General features: G+C 45.4%; 1 protein-coding gene across 1 annotated transcript in view; it reads left to right on the top strand.

Annotated features, from left to right (window-relative positions):
- The first annotated feature begins 2,696 nt into the window (after nt 1-2,696).
- CDK6 (cyclin dependent kinase 6) overlaps nt 2,697-15,541 on the top strand; it is a 254,598-nt gene continuing 241,753 nt past the window's right edge. The window contains exon 1 of the mRNA XM_052638801.1: nt 2,697-2,929. Coding sequence (XP_052494761.1) covers nt 2,697-2,929 — 233 coding nt within the window. The remainder of the gene's footprint in view (nt 2,930-15,541) is intronic.

Here is a 15,541-nt window from a genome sequence, read left to right as displayed (position 1 = left end):
GCGGGCGTGTTCTGCACTTAAGAGAGGAGTGCACGCCGGCGGCCAGTGCCCAGGCTGGAAGTCCCCCCGCAAGGATGGACGCTTGCTTTAGTTTCCTAGTTTACTTTCCTAATTTAAAATATCGTTAAAACGCACGCCCCCGGGGTGAACACCTCCTGGCCCGAGCCCCGCGCCCGTCAGTGTGCACGTGGGCGCATCTGCGTGTGTGTACACGCGGGAGTCGTGGTCCCCGGGGCGGCCTCTGGTCGCCGCGGTGGTGGCGACCCTTGCGGTGCTTGGCAGGCTTCGGGAGAGGCACATGAAGGATTTCATTGAGTGTGAAGACAGAGAGCAGAGACAGAAAGCAGAAGGAGGCGGCTGCAGCCTTTGTAGTCGCGGAGGAATGCGGAAATGTTGAAGCACTCTGTCAAACTTTTTTGAAATGGGGTCAAGTCACATTCAGCCAGCGTGGGAAAGCAACAACAACAACAAAAAAAGTGGACGGGGCGGGGGACGGGGGGGAGGCACGGCTGCTCCCGTTTCTCTCCGCCGGAGCCGACAGTCCGGGGAGCGAGGGGGGAGAGCCGGGGCGGGCGGTGCGGGGCCCGGCGGGGGCGGCGGGCGCAGCTCCCTGCGGGGGTGGGACGTCCCCGCCGCTTCCTTAGCCGCCGGGCGGCGGGCAGGACTGGGGCGGGGAGGGGGCCTACGGGAGGGGGCGGGCGGCGCCGCTCGCCGCGGCTCCTCCGCTACCTGTGTGGCCCTCGGCCTGGCTCCGACCGCCGGTTCCTTGGCTCAGGGGGCTCGTTCCTCGGCCCCCCTCCCCAGGACTGGCCTTCACCTTTTAAGGAGAATTTTGAATGGAGAGAGTGTGAGGGGCCCGGTGCTCTCCGCGGTCCCCTCCGCCCGCAGACCGCAGGGGTCGCGCAGTCTGTATCTTTAATTCCTGGCGGAAGGCGAGCGAGCCAGAGGTTGCGGGGCAGGTAATTCCGAGGAGCTCCGGGGAATTTCGGACACGCAGTCGGAGCGTCGAATGTCCGGCGGAGGCCACAGTGTTGGTGGAGCAGAGGTCCTCTGGGTCCTGGATTGCAGCTTGAATGGGAAAGAAGAGTGCGACGACCCCCCCCCCCCACCTTCCCCGCTTTGTTGTGTGTGTGTGGGGTGGGCTCCGGGGGTCACTGGCTGCTATTCGGATCCGACCTTAAACTGAAAGGGGAGTGGAGCAACCACCTTTGCTACCTACTTCGGGAACAACCCTGGGAGTGGGGAAAGGTTCGTGAGTCCTGGACCCGGGGGCGCAACCCCTTTTCGCTTTCCCCTGGAGGCTCAGCCTTTACTCTCCCCCCCCCCCCCCCCACTACCCTATTGAAGGGGAAGCTGAGTTTTGCTCAGGTTGCAGTCGGTTGAAAAATTCAAGGCAAGTCACGATTATGCCGCTTTGCTTCTGAAGTTGTTCTCCAAGGAGACGACAAGCTGAAGTGCGGCGAGCACCTCTTTATCCCATTCTTAGGGTTCCGTAGGCGACTTCACCCGCCCCCTCGCCCCCGCCGCCACACCGCGGGGGGAGGCATCGCTCACCCACTCCCGAGTAGCGGGAGCTCCCGCCCTCTCGGATCTGATGGGTTTCCACCAGGGAGGTCTTCCCAAGTAAGAGGAAGGATTCCGTTTCCAACCAAGACTCTTTTACCTTAAAAAGACCATTTGTGTGTCGTTTTTAAATGTCTCCTCGTAGAAAAACTGAAAGTAGAAAGAAAGGAAGCAATTTCCAAGCAGATGTCTGACCACCCCTTCTCGCACACTCGCAGCATCGGGTTACAAAGGTCCTGGGAGCCCCCACCCACATTCTGCGGCCGCACTCGGGCGGACCCAAGGTCTCTCCACACCAGGCTGCGCACGACCCCAGAACGCCCCCACGGCACCCATGGAGCCCCTGTCCCCTGACGTCCAGGCCCGGCAGGCAGGGAGGGGAGCAGCGCAACACAATGATACAGGGAAATATTAAGCCGTGACATTGACGTGCCCGGCGCCTCCCCTCCCCCGCGCTCCCGGCACACTCTGGGCTGCTTGGCACGCCCCCTCTCGTTCCACCGCGTCCAGCGCCCCGCGCTCATCCCCGAGGGGCCCCTGCAACCTCTCCGGGCGAAGACGGCTCCAGCTCTGCAGGGAAAGAAAAGTAACTTCGTTTTTCTCGGAGGAACCAGGAAGGAAGCGGCCTGGGAGGGCAGGAGCTCGCAGAGGGTAGCGATGGGGGCTGCGTAAAGGAGAAGGAGGGGTCCCTGTAGGAACCCCGGAGAAGGCGCCTGGGATGTCTGATTACACTTTCTTCTTGTCCTCCCGTCTCCTCTTTTAGGTGGAATGACCGTGGACTGAGACGCGCTCGGGCTGAGACAGACTATGTAATCGCCTCGGTGTCTGCAGAGGACTGCGCTTCTGGGAGGGAAGAGGAGGGATCGGCTCGCTCCTCGGCGACTCAGCAGGCGGAGTTTCGCAGCGGCGGCTCCAGGGTTGCGCCCGCCCGCGGGGAGGTCGCTCCATCCAGCCCCGGCGGCCGCGAGAGTCCGAGCGCCCGAGCGTGGTAGTCGGCGGGGGGTGAGAGAGTGAGCGAGACCGAGCTCCGGGGCGCGAGGGAGCCGGCCGGGGAGTCCGGGAGGAGGCGAGCGGCGGCCACCAGCGAGCCGAGCGCGCCCCCCGCCCGCCCCAGCGGCACCGCGCCGGGCGGCATGGAGAAGGACGGCCTGAGCCGTGCTGACCAGCAGTATGAGTGCGTGGCGGAGATCGGGGAGGGCGCCTACGGGAAGGTGTTCAAGGCCCGGGACCTGAAGAACGGAGGCCGTTTCGTGGCGCTGAAGCGTGTGCGAGTGCAGACTGGCGAGGAGGGCATGCCGCTCTCCACCATCCGCGAGGTGGCGGTGCTGAGGCACCTGGAGACCTTCGAGCACCCCAACGTGGTCAGGTGAGCGGTGCATCGGCGCCCGTGCCGTCGGGGGCCGTGTGCGGGGGGAGGGCCTGGTATCCCCGGCCCCACGGAGATGCTGCGTGTGCGGGAGGGTGGGGGGACGGCGGGGGAGGCATGGCGCCATCCGTCGACCTTACGGAGTGAGAGTGAGTTTTGTCGACAGAGCCACGAGCCAGAGCTGGTGATCTTGCCAGACAGCGAGCAAAAAGACCAGTCAGAAAATATGACCTGCGCAGCCTTCCTCGCCGCTGCGCCAGTTCTAAGTGTTTTTCTCCCGGTTCGTCCTGAAAGGGGTCCTGAAAGATGGGTGTCTTTTAGGGGATAGAACAGGGCAATCTCGGACAGGCCTCCACCCTCCCCAGCCCCCCCCCCCCCCCCCCCCCCCGCGTAGTTTCCTTGGCCATTGGGGAAGTTTTTGAGAGAATGAATGAGAGGTAACAGGGTATGGTGGTAATTAGTAGGAAGAGAAGTCTTCTGCCAGAGCCTAGTATAAATGAGGTTTTAAAGTGCAGAAACACTTGAGAATAATTTTGTCAATTACACCTCCAGTTTCCTTTCGCTAACATTGCATAATGATAAGGATTCCTGATGAAGAACTTCAGTGCCAACGCCCAGTTTGTGTCCTTTTAAAAATGTCTTCCAAATGTGTTACCTGTTTGTACTATTTTGTGTGTCTAAGAGGGCATAGTCCTTAGGCTCCTTCCCCGTCAGTCAGTCCAGGTTATGGAATATTTAGATTCTAAACGTCCTGCCCAGGATTTTCCTGGGTGGGCTGTGCTGGAGGGTGGGGAGGCAGCAGTTCTTACAGTGTTTCTTGTGTGGGAACCAGTATTAAACCAAAGTGTGTGTGACTTTGGATAATGGTGTTTTCTTAGTGATCCTGGAATTTCCCCATTGTGTGTTTGACATTGTGTGGTGTGTCATCCTTTTCTTTTTTAAACAGAGGTGCATAGTTTTAAGCTGAAAAGGAATGCCCGGAAACTTCTACAAATTAGGGTGTGATTTTACCTTTCTCAACGTCTAAGATAATAAGTTGGAAAAAGGAGGTCTTGAAGTCTTCTTCCTGTCTTCTCATCCCTCGAGGGGCTCTAGTCAACAAATACATATCTACTACTGTATGTGTGCTGTGGATGAGATTATGTAAATAAGCATAGCTAAATGTTTTTGTGAAAAGTCGAACAATTTAACATTAGTCACCAAAGTGGAGAGACCCAAGACTGACCTTTGAAATCCCAAGCCCTCTATAGACTCAGGGAGCCCATGTGTCTGCAGTCTTCCTGGGAGGTTTCGACTTGTCTCCTCTCATCCCAGGCTGGATGACTTGTATGGTGCTTTGTTCCTGCCACGGTCAGGACTCAGGCGAGAAGGCAGCAAAGAATCGTAACTACGTGAGCAAGGCAGTAAATGGCTGTAAAGCTTGGATCCCAGTATACCTATGTTTTAGCCAATAGAGAAGAGAGGGACTGAAAGAATCAGTGATTTAGGAAGATGAGATTATATATAAAAACTGTAGGTAACCTGTGTGTTTTTTTGTTGTTGTTGAAAAACAACAGAAACCCTTTTGGGTCATCTTTGTGATACTGGAGGGGAAAGTGAAGGGTACATTTGTACCCTGTAAACTTAGTTATCTTCCTACAGGGATCACCCAGTCACTTCCCAAAGGGTGAATTCCACTGCTAGAATTTAAGTCCAAAATTCTTGTTTTATTTTGTTTGTTACCTATGGATAGTGTCCAGTTAAGGATGATTATCATGTATATAAATAAAATCATGTCCTTCCAATCGTAGAGGCATTACAGAGGCACCCCTGTGTAACACCGTCCTTTCCCTAAAGCACTATTTACTCTCATAACGGAGGGAAGTTGTTTTTGCCCTTGTGCCGGCAAACCCAACTTATTCTCTTGATTTATCTTCTTGAGGTTGGTGTGTCTTTACCCATTTCTAACGAAGCCATGTTTTGGATTCTGTACTGAGAAATTCTAGGAGATTGCATTGATAAGTTAAAATTGTACTGATACGTCGAAGACAAAGGCATCATTTCTAAAACTGTTTCACATGTTAAGTGGTAAAGATGACATCTACCTCTTAAGATTCGTGAGGAGAAACTGAGATAGTGTATATGTGAACAGTTTGTAAATTTAAGAGTGCTTCAGATGTCCAAGTATTATTTGTGTTCAAAGATTGACGGTGGGGATGGAGGGTTGGGGAGGGATGGACAGGGGGCTTGCCTTGGTAAAAGTTCCCAGTAAGGCATTAGCTCACCTGTCCTTTCCTGTAGGACGAATCATACTCAAGCCTAGACATTACAAGCTCCGGAACCACGAAGCTACTCGAAATATAATGAGCCTATAGTTTGTCAGAAAGGACCATCAGTTATATGCCATGAAGTTCAATGACACTTGAGAAAATCATCGATGATGTCATCCTCACGAGCTGCAGATCTCCATTCCATTTGTTTCCTTCCTGTTTCTTCCCTTCCACTTCTGCCTGGGGGCAATTACTGGTCCCCACGACTTGCTGAGCTTGACTAGGAATTCACATTTTAGATGATGGTGAAAATTGCTCAGGCAGGATTAGGAAATCAAGGACAGGTGACAAATTCTTCTCTTCTAAGGGAGAGTTGTCAGAGTTGGGCCCCCAAACCTGTGATTTATTGTTGCCCCAGAGGATCCATTTTACAGTCCTACGGCTGGTTCTTTAAAGGTTTCTTAAAAGGGCAGATAGGTGCCTGTATAAATGCCTTCAAGTCACAAGTAATTGATCATAATTATAGGCCCTATCCACAGATAGTTAACCCCCAAAGCTTGAAGAAGTATAATAAACACATTAGTTTTTCAAAAGTTTGAGATATTGGGTGGATTTGCCTGAAAAGCTGCCTGTTGTTGCTGGCTCTGGGACTGCCGGCATGCGCAGGGATAATGACTTGAAATTCTTGCTTACCTGTGGCTTGATGTATCCCAGGCCCAGGCTTGATCAGCTAGTCAGTGTCTGGGATATAAATTTATTTGTATTTTACAGTTAGTTAATTCCAAATCTGGGAGCCTTCGCCAGAATCAGACTTCAGTATGATCCTATATTAGAGCTTCTGCACGCCACAAATGAATCCCGTTTTACGTTCTGAACTAAGTAAGCAGAGTGGATAAAATAACATGTCTTATCAGCAATCTATCCATTCACCAAATATTTATCAAGGGCCCAGTATTTGCCAGAAACTATTAGAAGCTGGGGATACATCAGTGAACAAGTTGAAAAAGTCTCTACATTTACAGAACTTAACCTTGTCATGGGATGAGCAATTCTTTGATCTTTTTAAAAATTCATTTCTCTTTATTTCCACTGACTTTTTGCTATATTTCACCTAACCATTTTTTTAAAACAGTTAATATTTGTGATAATTTGGTTACCGAGAATTTGCTGATTGAATAGATAACTGAAACAGTAATCAGAGTCAAATGCTTTGGCGGGATTAAATTTCACTTTAGGGACATACACAGAGATCTGTATAAGGCAATATTGACATGCAATTGATAGATATGAACATCTGAGCTTCACTTACTCAACACAGATTTAGGAAGGGGATTTTAAACAATAATTCTCCCTGGTTTTGAAGGAATAATATGGTCACCATAACCTGGAGACATGAGTATCATGTCAGAGATACTGGCTAGTGTTATCAGTGTTGTCTCCAGGGATGGAATTTGTTAGGGTAGCAGGGGAAGTCATTCAAATTCAAGTTCTAGTTCAGTAATCTAAAACTCACAGTATTTCAGTGAATAAACTGGTGATGTCTGAATATGTTAAATTATCACTATTAGCAAATTTAATCACTGCTGTAAGAAAACCAGAAAAATGCGTGTAGCTCAGTGGTTGTTATTCAAGGAGAGTTTTCCCATTTCCTCTTTTTAATGATCTCAGTAATATCATAAAAAGAATAAACATGTGATTTCTCTGGGAAAACCTATTAACAGAGTAGAAAGATACCTGATTTGTTGCTGCATAAACGGGGATCCTCTGGTGGGTTAGTTTATGGGAATCCTTCTGAATAAAATGTTATTTTGTGGGTGAATAATATATTTATTTGGAGAAGGCAATGGCACCCCACTCCAGTACTCTTGCCTGGAAAATCCCATCGATGGAGGAGCCTGGTGGGCTATAGTCCATGGGGTCGCTAAGAGTCGGACACGACTGAGTAATTTCACTGTCACTCTTCACTTTCATGCATTGGAGGAGGAAATGGCAACCCACTCCAGTGTTCTTGCCTGGAGAATCCCAGGGACGGGGGAGCCTGGTGGGCTGCCATCTATGGGGTTGCACAGAGTCGGACATGACTGAAGCAACTTAGCAGAATATATTTATTAGGACTTGTTTCAGTGAAGACAGGAGAAGCAGGAATTTAAAATCTCTTTTGATGTGAAAAGTAGGTTTTGTCTTTCAATCTCTGAGAGCACCTTGGGAAGTCTCCAAGTTATTGAACTTATTTAGTAAATACACACTTTCATAGTGATGGTCTCCCATTCCTCGTTGCCACAGAAGAACTTGGTAGGGCTGAACTGTTGCCATAGATTGCGCTGTGTCCTTTTCACACAACTGTTATCACTATGGAACTATTAGAATTTCTCTATCAATGAGGAAGTAGCTCCTAAGAAGAGGACTTGTTTAAACTTGAGGATCTTTTAGGGTATTTTCCTGTTTGGAATAAAGGTAAGTGAATATCTGTGAAAACAGACTCCTTATTAAAAGTAAATTACCTTTAGGGAGGAGAGAGAAGCACTGAAACATATATATTACCCTGTGTAAAACAGATAGCTAGTGGGAAGTTGCTGTATATACAGGGAACACCACCTGGCCGTCTGTGACGACTGAGAGGGGGATGAGGGTTGGGAAGAAGGCTCAAGAGGAAGGGTGTACACACACACACACACACAGACACACACACGCACACACACACACTTAATAGCTGATTCACATTGTTGTATGGCAGAAACCAACACAACATTGTAAAGCAATTATCCTCCCAATTAAAAATCAAATTTTAAAAAAGTAAATTACCTTAAAAAAAATCATGTGTCACTCTTAATGATTTCCTAAGAATGTTTTTTAAGAATAAAACATCCAATACTCTGTGTCATGGGAAACTCATTAATAGGATTGGAAGACACTTTGGAGGTCTTTCAGCCCTTTGATATTATAGATAAACTAAAATCCAGAGGTCAGACAGCTTGCCTGCCATGCCATTTGAAAGTTGTTAACATGCTCTAAAATCTCAGTAGCAGTTTTAAAATAATTTCTTTCGTTTGATGAAAGAAGTTAACTCTACTGAGTACATTTCTAGTTTGGAAAAAATGAACTATATGTAGACAAAAGTGATGGTTTGCCAGAAATAAATGACATGTCAACTCGGAAAATTCCTGAATTCTGCAGTATGCCTTACTGGAGTAAATCCGTAAAAAAGTGTGGAGATTATCCATTGAATTCTGCTTTTAAGGAATTTGGGTAATAACTATGATCATTTAAATAGCTATAGTTAAGTAAAAATAATGGTAAATAATGTAGTTAAATAATTAAGTGATAATACTAAATTCATTTGAGACAAAGAACAGGTAAATCTAAATGCTTATGAACTATTTCATAATGTGGCCCTGGCATCTGATTCCCAGTTAGTGAAATAAACACTATAATACTTGAAAGTTAGGTAGGCTAGCAACTTCTACTAGACACCTAAGCAAATATGTGTTGCCCATGCCTCTTGAACTGACCACACCATTTCTAGTTCCCATGGGGCTCTGATAAGCTTCTCTGTCTTCTTTTGTAAGGTTTATTTGTTTGTTTTTGTCTGCGCTGGATCTTGATCGGCGCTCAGGCTCTCTCTAGTTTCGGTGAGGGGGAACTTCTCTCTGGTTGTGATGTGCCCCGGCTTCTCACTGCAGTGGCTTGTCTCGGGGCACCCAGGCGCTAGGCCTGTGGGCTCCTGGAGTTGCAGCTCAGGGGCCCTAGAGCATCCACTCAGTAGTTATGGCGCACAGGCTTAAGTTGCTCCGTGGCGTATGGAATTTTCCTGGACCAGGGATCGAACCTGTGTCCCCTGCATTGACAGGCGAATTCTTCACCACTGGACCCCCAGAGAAGTCCTTCTCAGTCTTCTAAGGAAGCAAATTAATCATGAGCTTCCTGGTGTTCTAGAACACAGCAGAGATGAAATCTGGGCACAGGAGGAGTGGGAGCACAAACAAGAAGGTAGTGTTTGGAAGTGGGGCCCTTTCCAAGCGCATGGAAAATGGACACAGGTGGTTGGTGACAAGCCTGCCTACATAAAGGTTACCATTCGATTGGTGATCTATAGATGCTGAGTCTACTGGGGCAGGCGGGTGAGCAGTCGGAGGGAGGAGTTTTGTAAGAGCTACCGGGCAGTTGTTCTGAATGTCACCTGTGTGTTGCCATGCTTGGTTTTGTTTTACCAGCTACTCATGTAACTGCTCCCCATTAAAGTGAAATAAAGGCCCCTTTAAAAAATATATATGTATTAATTTATTTATCAGCATGTGGGATCCAGTTCCCTGACAAGGGATCAAACCTGGGCCCCCTGTCTTGAGAGCTTGGAGTCTTAGCCACTGGACCACAAGAAAAGTCCCAAGAACCTTTTTTAAAAAATATTTTTAATTGGAGAATAATTGCTTGACAATGTTCTATTAATTTCTGCCATACAGCAACGTGAATCAGCCATAATATCCGCATATCCTCTTCCTCTTGAGCCTTCTGCCCACCCCTTCAGGGCATCCCAGAGCACTCAGCTGAGCACCCCCTGCCCACCCCTTCAGGGCATCCCAGAGCACTCAGCTGAGCTCCCTGTGCCGTGTAGGTGCTTCCCGCTAGCTGCCTGTGTTGCACGTGGGAATGATACATGTCAGTGCTACTCCGTCAGCGCACTGCCCCCTCGCCTTACCTCGCTGTGCCCACGAGTCCATTCTCTACGTCTGCCTCTCTGTTCCTGCCCTGCAAATAGGCTCATCAGTACCCTATTTCTCGATTCCATATATATGTGTTAATATATGATATTTGTTTTTCTCTTTCTGACTTAGTTCACTCTGTAAACAGACTTTAGGCTCATCCACCTCAGTGCAACCAACTCAAATTCGTTCCTTTTTATGGCTGAGTAATACTCCATTGTAGGTATGTATCACAAAATAAAGGCAGCTTAAAGCATGTGGCAGGAATCTGTGTGTGTGTGTGTGTGTGTGTGTGTGTGTGTGCGCGTGTGCGCGCGCAGCAGTAGCCTGGAAGCCCATTTGGGATGGAATCATTATTAAACAGTTAGTAGTTTACCTAAATTTGGACAGCTACTTACTTTGTCATTCAAGTAGCCATTTTAATTACTGAGTCCTATTTAACCTTCCTAAAGGATTTTCGTTCAGTAGAATTAGAATCACAGTACAGGAGTTTTTTTCATTGAAAAGGGTTTTAGGTTTAACTTGATTTAACCCTCTTTGACCTGTGTAGGAATTGTTGTGTAAATGCATTTAAAAATTGCCTGATTTTTAATCAGTTACTTTATTCCTCAGTTACATGAGTTATAGATACAAACTGAGGATAACTAAGGCTCAAAAACAGGTTTATATCCAGTGTTAACAGAACAGGATGACTGGTGGGCATTGCATATCAGAAAACATTCCTTTGAATGAGAAGAATATTTTCAGTTTAATGATTTTGTGTTTGCTGACTTGAAGACAAAGGTGGGCTGTATCTTTTATATCCATGAATAACAGGGTCCATACTGTTAGTTGCCCAATAAGTTTCCTGAATGAAGTAGAGTAAATTAAATGATACGCCCCTCACATGAGACCTTTTCATCGTTTTATAGTTGCATGTAACATTATAAGGCTTCCTTGGTGGCTAGTGGTAAAGTATCTGTCTGCAGTGCAGGAGATGCAGGAGACACTGGTTCGATCGCTGGGTTGGGAAGATCCCCTGGAGGAGGGCATGGCAACCCACTCCAGTACTCTTGCCTGGGGAATCACGTGGACAGAGGAGCCTGGAGGGCCACAGTCCACAGGGTTGCAAAGAGACGGATACCACTGAAGTGACTGAGCAAGCACGAAGGCACACATAGTAAGTATCTCAAGCTAAATGCTGGCAGATTATTGGTTTAGACTGTAGCAGTACGCCAAGCTATTTAGTAAGAACGTTCAAATACTTGCTGATATTTAAAATTTTCCCTGTGACTGTCTATTTTTTTAATCTTTAGTCCTAGCTTCAACTCTGATAGGATTTTCTTGTGTTCTCTGTGTACGTTCGGTGCTTGCATCCTGCAGTAATAGTGACTAGTCCATTTCCCCTCCCTGGGCTCCTTGCCGCCACCGCTGTGTTTAATGGGAGCTGGTCTCAGAGCATGCCCTCCTCCCTGTACCACCTGCCTGCACTTGTTGAAATGCTGTGTGTGCATCCTCCAGAACCAAGCTCTAGTGCCGCTTGTTTTGGGCAGGGGGTAGACCGTCCTCTTTATTGTTTGTAGTATTGCTGTTGGGTTGTGCCTTACAAACAAAGGAATTCTGATAAGTTCAATTTCACACCTTTCTTATCCTAAAAGAAAAAAATCAGTGCACAGTGTTCATAATTGCATATGTTGAATTCTCAAAGTTATCTGTGACAGGGGTGAATTTCCATTTTGAGCAAACACTGAAGAAAATCAGTTTCTTCACTTAAAATTTTACACATCGGAGGGTTGGGAGAATTTCCCACAGTCCAGATTCTGTCTTCGTGTGTTTCAGACCCTGTTTCTCCTCCGTTAGTCATGTGCTTCCGAACTTTTGTGTGTCCTTAATACCTTCATTTGGATAAAATTTCTGCTTCCTTTGAACCTTAACAACTTGAGCCCTCCCTTATGGTACTTGGTATATGTCTGTCTGCCCTGTATATTATTATACTTATTACATAAGGTATAATATCAGTCTCCCCTCCTCCCACTGTTTCTGATCCTTTTAACTTTCCACACCTGCAGTGGTGAGCTCCTTGAGGCAGAAAGTGTTTATTGGGTCACGTCCATTTACATTCTACATCCAGTGGAAATAAAATGAATAAATAAATGAATGAAATAATGAAAAGGGGGTCTAGGTATTAAGTAAAGGATCATGTGGGTTATTTCATCACATGAATGTTAATACAAAGGAGTGTCGAAGAAAGAGGGAAAATGGATCTGTATATTGGGTTATACTTATTTGGTTTCCCAGGAATAATAAATATTGAAAAGAGGAATTTTCATTTTTTTTACTCCAGCGTATATAGTTTATAGTCAAGTGAGTTTTAAAAATTTAAGTAATTCCCATGGTTAATTGTACAGTCTTGGACTTAATTTACGTACTATAGAGAAGACATTAGCATCAGGAAATGTGCACACATTCAGTAAAAGTTGAAACTAATCTGCACGTTTTTAAATATAAGAATGGAAGTTACTCTGAATACATTTTAATCAATTGCTTGAATTCTTTTACTTTTCCTTTTACCACTAATGTGGCTTTCTGTGCTGGAAGAACTCTCCGGAGGAATGGAATTAAGTGAAATCTTTCTGTGTGCGAAGTCATTCAGTTGTGTCTGACTCTTTGCAACCCTGTGGTAGCCCGCCAGGCTCCTCTGTCCATGGGATTCTCCAGGCAAAAATAGTGGAGTGGACTGCCATTTCCTCCTCCAGGGGATCTTCCTGACCCAGGGATCAAACCCTTGTCTCTTACGTCTCCTGTACTGGCAGGCAGGTTCTTTACCAATGAGCTACCGGGGAATCGCCTTTCCCCAATATCCTGTTCTTTAATGGGTTTATTGTGGGCAGGTCTGAGGACACAGCACCCCCAAGAACACGTTGTCAGAAGTTTTGGAAGCGCGATATCTTTTTTAGTTCACTGTTCAATTTAACTCAAGGAGGAATTGAATTATTTGTTCTTTCTCTGTTTATTTCAAAATCTCAAACAGAATGATTCCTTTTTATGTCACACACTGGAATTTCTGCTTTTTTATTTTCCAAGGCTCTTCTTTCGGCATGACCACCTTAGGACATTTTGAATTTCGTTCCATATACCCTGTGTTTAAGTCATTAAGATCTTTCAGGGACACTAATCTCTAATGAAGTCTCTTTTTTATTTTGCTTCCTTTGATTGTTAAGTAATCTCATAAATTTCTGTGTTAGGTATTCCTAATGATTACTGTAAAATATGTACTTTTCCTAATGTTTTCTTTTTAGAAGTTAAGGTATGAATGTGTAAATCTGGAAACATTAACGCTTAGCCCTATTCAGCAAGAGAACAAGAAAAACAAAATATATCTTTGCATTTTAAATGTTAGGCTATTGGCTCTGACCAATACATTTTAAAACTTTTTGGTGGAAACCAGGAAACTAGCTGAGTGGTTTCAAGTTGGGAGTTTTAGATGATGTCGTCTACATTCCAACCATGTAGAATCACTTAAAGGAGCTATTAAATAGCCTTGGATAAAAATGGGATGTTTTCTTGTTGAGCCATAAGAAACCCAGAGACAAGATTTAGAGATTGGGCTGGAAAGGACTCCTGTTGCTGATCAAGATTGAAGTGTATTTAAGTTATGGAAGTCCCCTTAAAGAACAGGGACAGCATCCCTCCTTTGAAATAACATACCTCTTACGTATTAAGATGAAAAGACAAGTTGCGACATCCTGCTAGTTGTTACAAATTCCTTTAAGCCCATGAGATTTAATCAGTAGTAATTTCTCTAACCAAGAGCTCATTAGGCTAGAGCTTAGGGTTGATGATGCCTCTTGGGTCCTCAACTAAACCAGTTAGTTTTGCAAAGAGCAAAAGGTTGACTTAGAGGGGAGAGTTGGTCTCTAGGAGAACTATACAAAAGCATGGTTGATTTGGTGGTACTCATTCCTGATGCGAGAAGAATAGGACTTTTGAGATGAGTCAAGAGAGTAGCATCTTTGTTTATGAAAAATGATATAATTTTTTCCCACTTTAAGTGATAAAGTTGAGAGGTGAAACCATCATTAGACCAAAAGATAATGGTTAAGAGATACCTTATGAACTGAAAGGACCACAGACTCATTAAAAGGAGGGAAAAATATGGCAGAAAGTGAGCTAAGTTGAGGTAGAAGTGAGAGATACTATATGGTGAAGATGTAAAATAGTGACAGAATCTGGCAATGCTTACATAAATCTGAATTTTCTTAGAGTTCAAGCTTTGAAACCTAGTGAAGCCTACAGTTCTGGCATGTTTAGAAAGACCACAGCCAGTGTTTGTTGAAGAAGTAAACTCAGGCTATCATTCTTTTTAATTCCATAATGATAAAATGGCATAGTTGTCTGATTCCTTTTTAGCCATATTTGCATTTTCCATTGTACCTAGCATGCAAATGTCTTGAAGTAATGCGTGAATTAATATAGAATGTATGCTTCGCATTAGAACATAAGCTCTGTGAAGACATGAATTTTTGCCCCTTTTGTTCACTGCTTTTATCCCCAAGTGTCTAGAACAGTGTCTGGCACGTAAATACCTGTTGAGTGACTTACCCAAGAGCTAAGCAGTGAGCAAAGATAACTGTTTTACAGGAGTTTTTATGACAGTAAAAATGTAAATTAACACCAAATTCAGCAGCTGCGTTATTTTTCTCTTCACTCATTAGTATTCCATTTAACACTCTTAAGATTATATAGTCTAATAATTATATTAGTAAATTGGATTATGACGGTAATTAGGAATTATTGAATAATAATTAGCAAGTAGACTGGACACTAAGATATATTCCCTCTAAACTAATTTTTCCAGTGATATTTTCATTCAATTATGAACATAATTTTACTTAAACAGTATTAACTGGTATTTTAAATGGTCGTATGATTTGTGGCAGAGCTGACTTAGATATTTTGGTGGGAATTTTAAGATACGGTTTCAGATTCTCTAGGTCATGAGATTTTATAGAAAGGATTGACAGTCAGTTTCCTGAAGAGTCTGACGTGAGCTGTAAAGTCGTGGTGTAAGCCGCTATAGCTGTCCTTGCCACAGGCCGGTCTCACTGTGAACCTTGGCCCAGTACCGCTGTTTGGTGTTGGCTGCCACTCCAAACACCTTTCTTCTCTGCTTAGATCAGTTGACTGTGATCACCCAAGGGATCTGACATTACTTAGTTGTGACTAATAGTACTGATGAAAAGAAAAGGAGAAAAAAGCGGAAGAGTGGGGAGAGGGGGAGGAATGGAATGGTGTGGAGTAGACTAGAATAGAGTGAAAATGTGCGGTGGTCCCCGCCTGCTGTCAGATACGTTGCAAGGAGTTGTAACTGAAGTAGAATACCAAGGGGGTTATTTGTGGTTTTTAATTTAAAGTCATTATGTTTTCTATTGGGGGCTTCCCTGGTGGCTCAGACAGTAAAGCGTCTGCCTGCAATACAGGAGACCCGGGTTTGATTCCTGGGTCAGGAAGGTCTCCTGGAGAAGGAAATGGCAATCCATTCCAGCACTCTCGCCTGGAAAATCCGAAGGACAGAGAAGCCTGATAGGCTACAGTCCATGGGGTCGCAAAGAGTCGGACACAACTGAGCTACTTAAGAAGTTGTTCTGATTAATATGGCTGTGTAGTCAGTTACCCCAGAGTTTAGG

The sequence above is a fragment of the Budorcas taxicolor genome, chromosome 4, assembly GCF_023091745.1.
Source record: "Budorcas taxicolor isolate Tak-1 chromosome 4, Takin1.1, whole genome shotgun sequence".
NCBI lineage: Eukaryota > Metazoa > Chordata > Mammalia > Artiodactyla > Bovidae > Budorcas > Budorcas taxicolor.
This window is presented reverse-complemented; position numbering and strand designations above follow the sequence as displayed.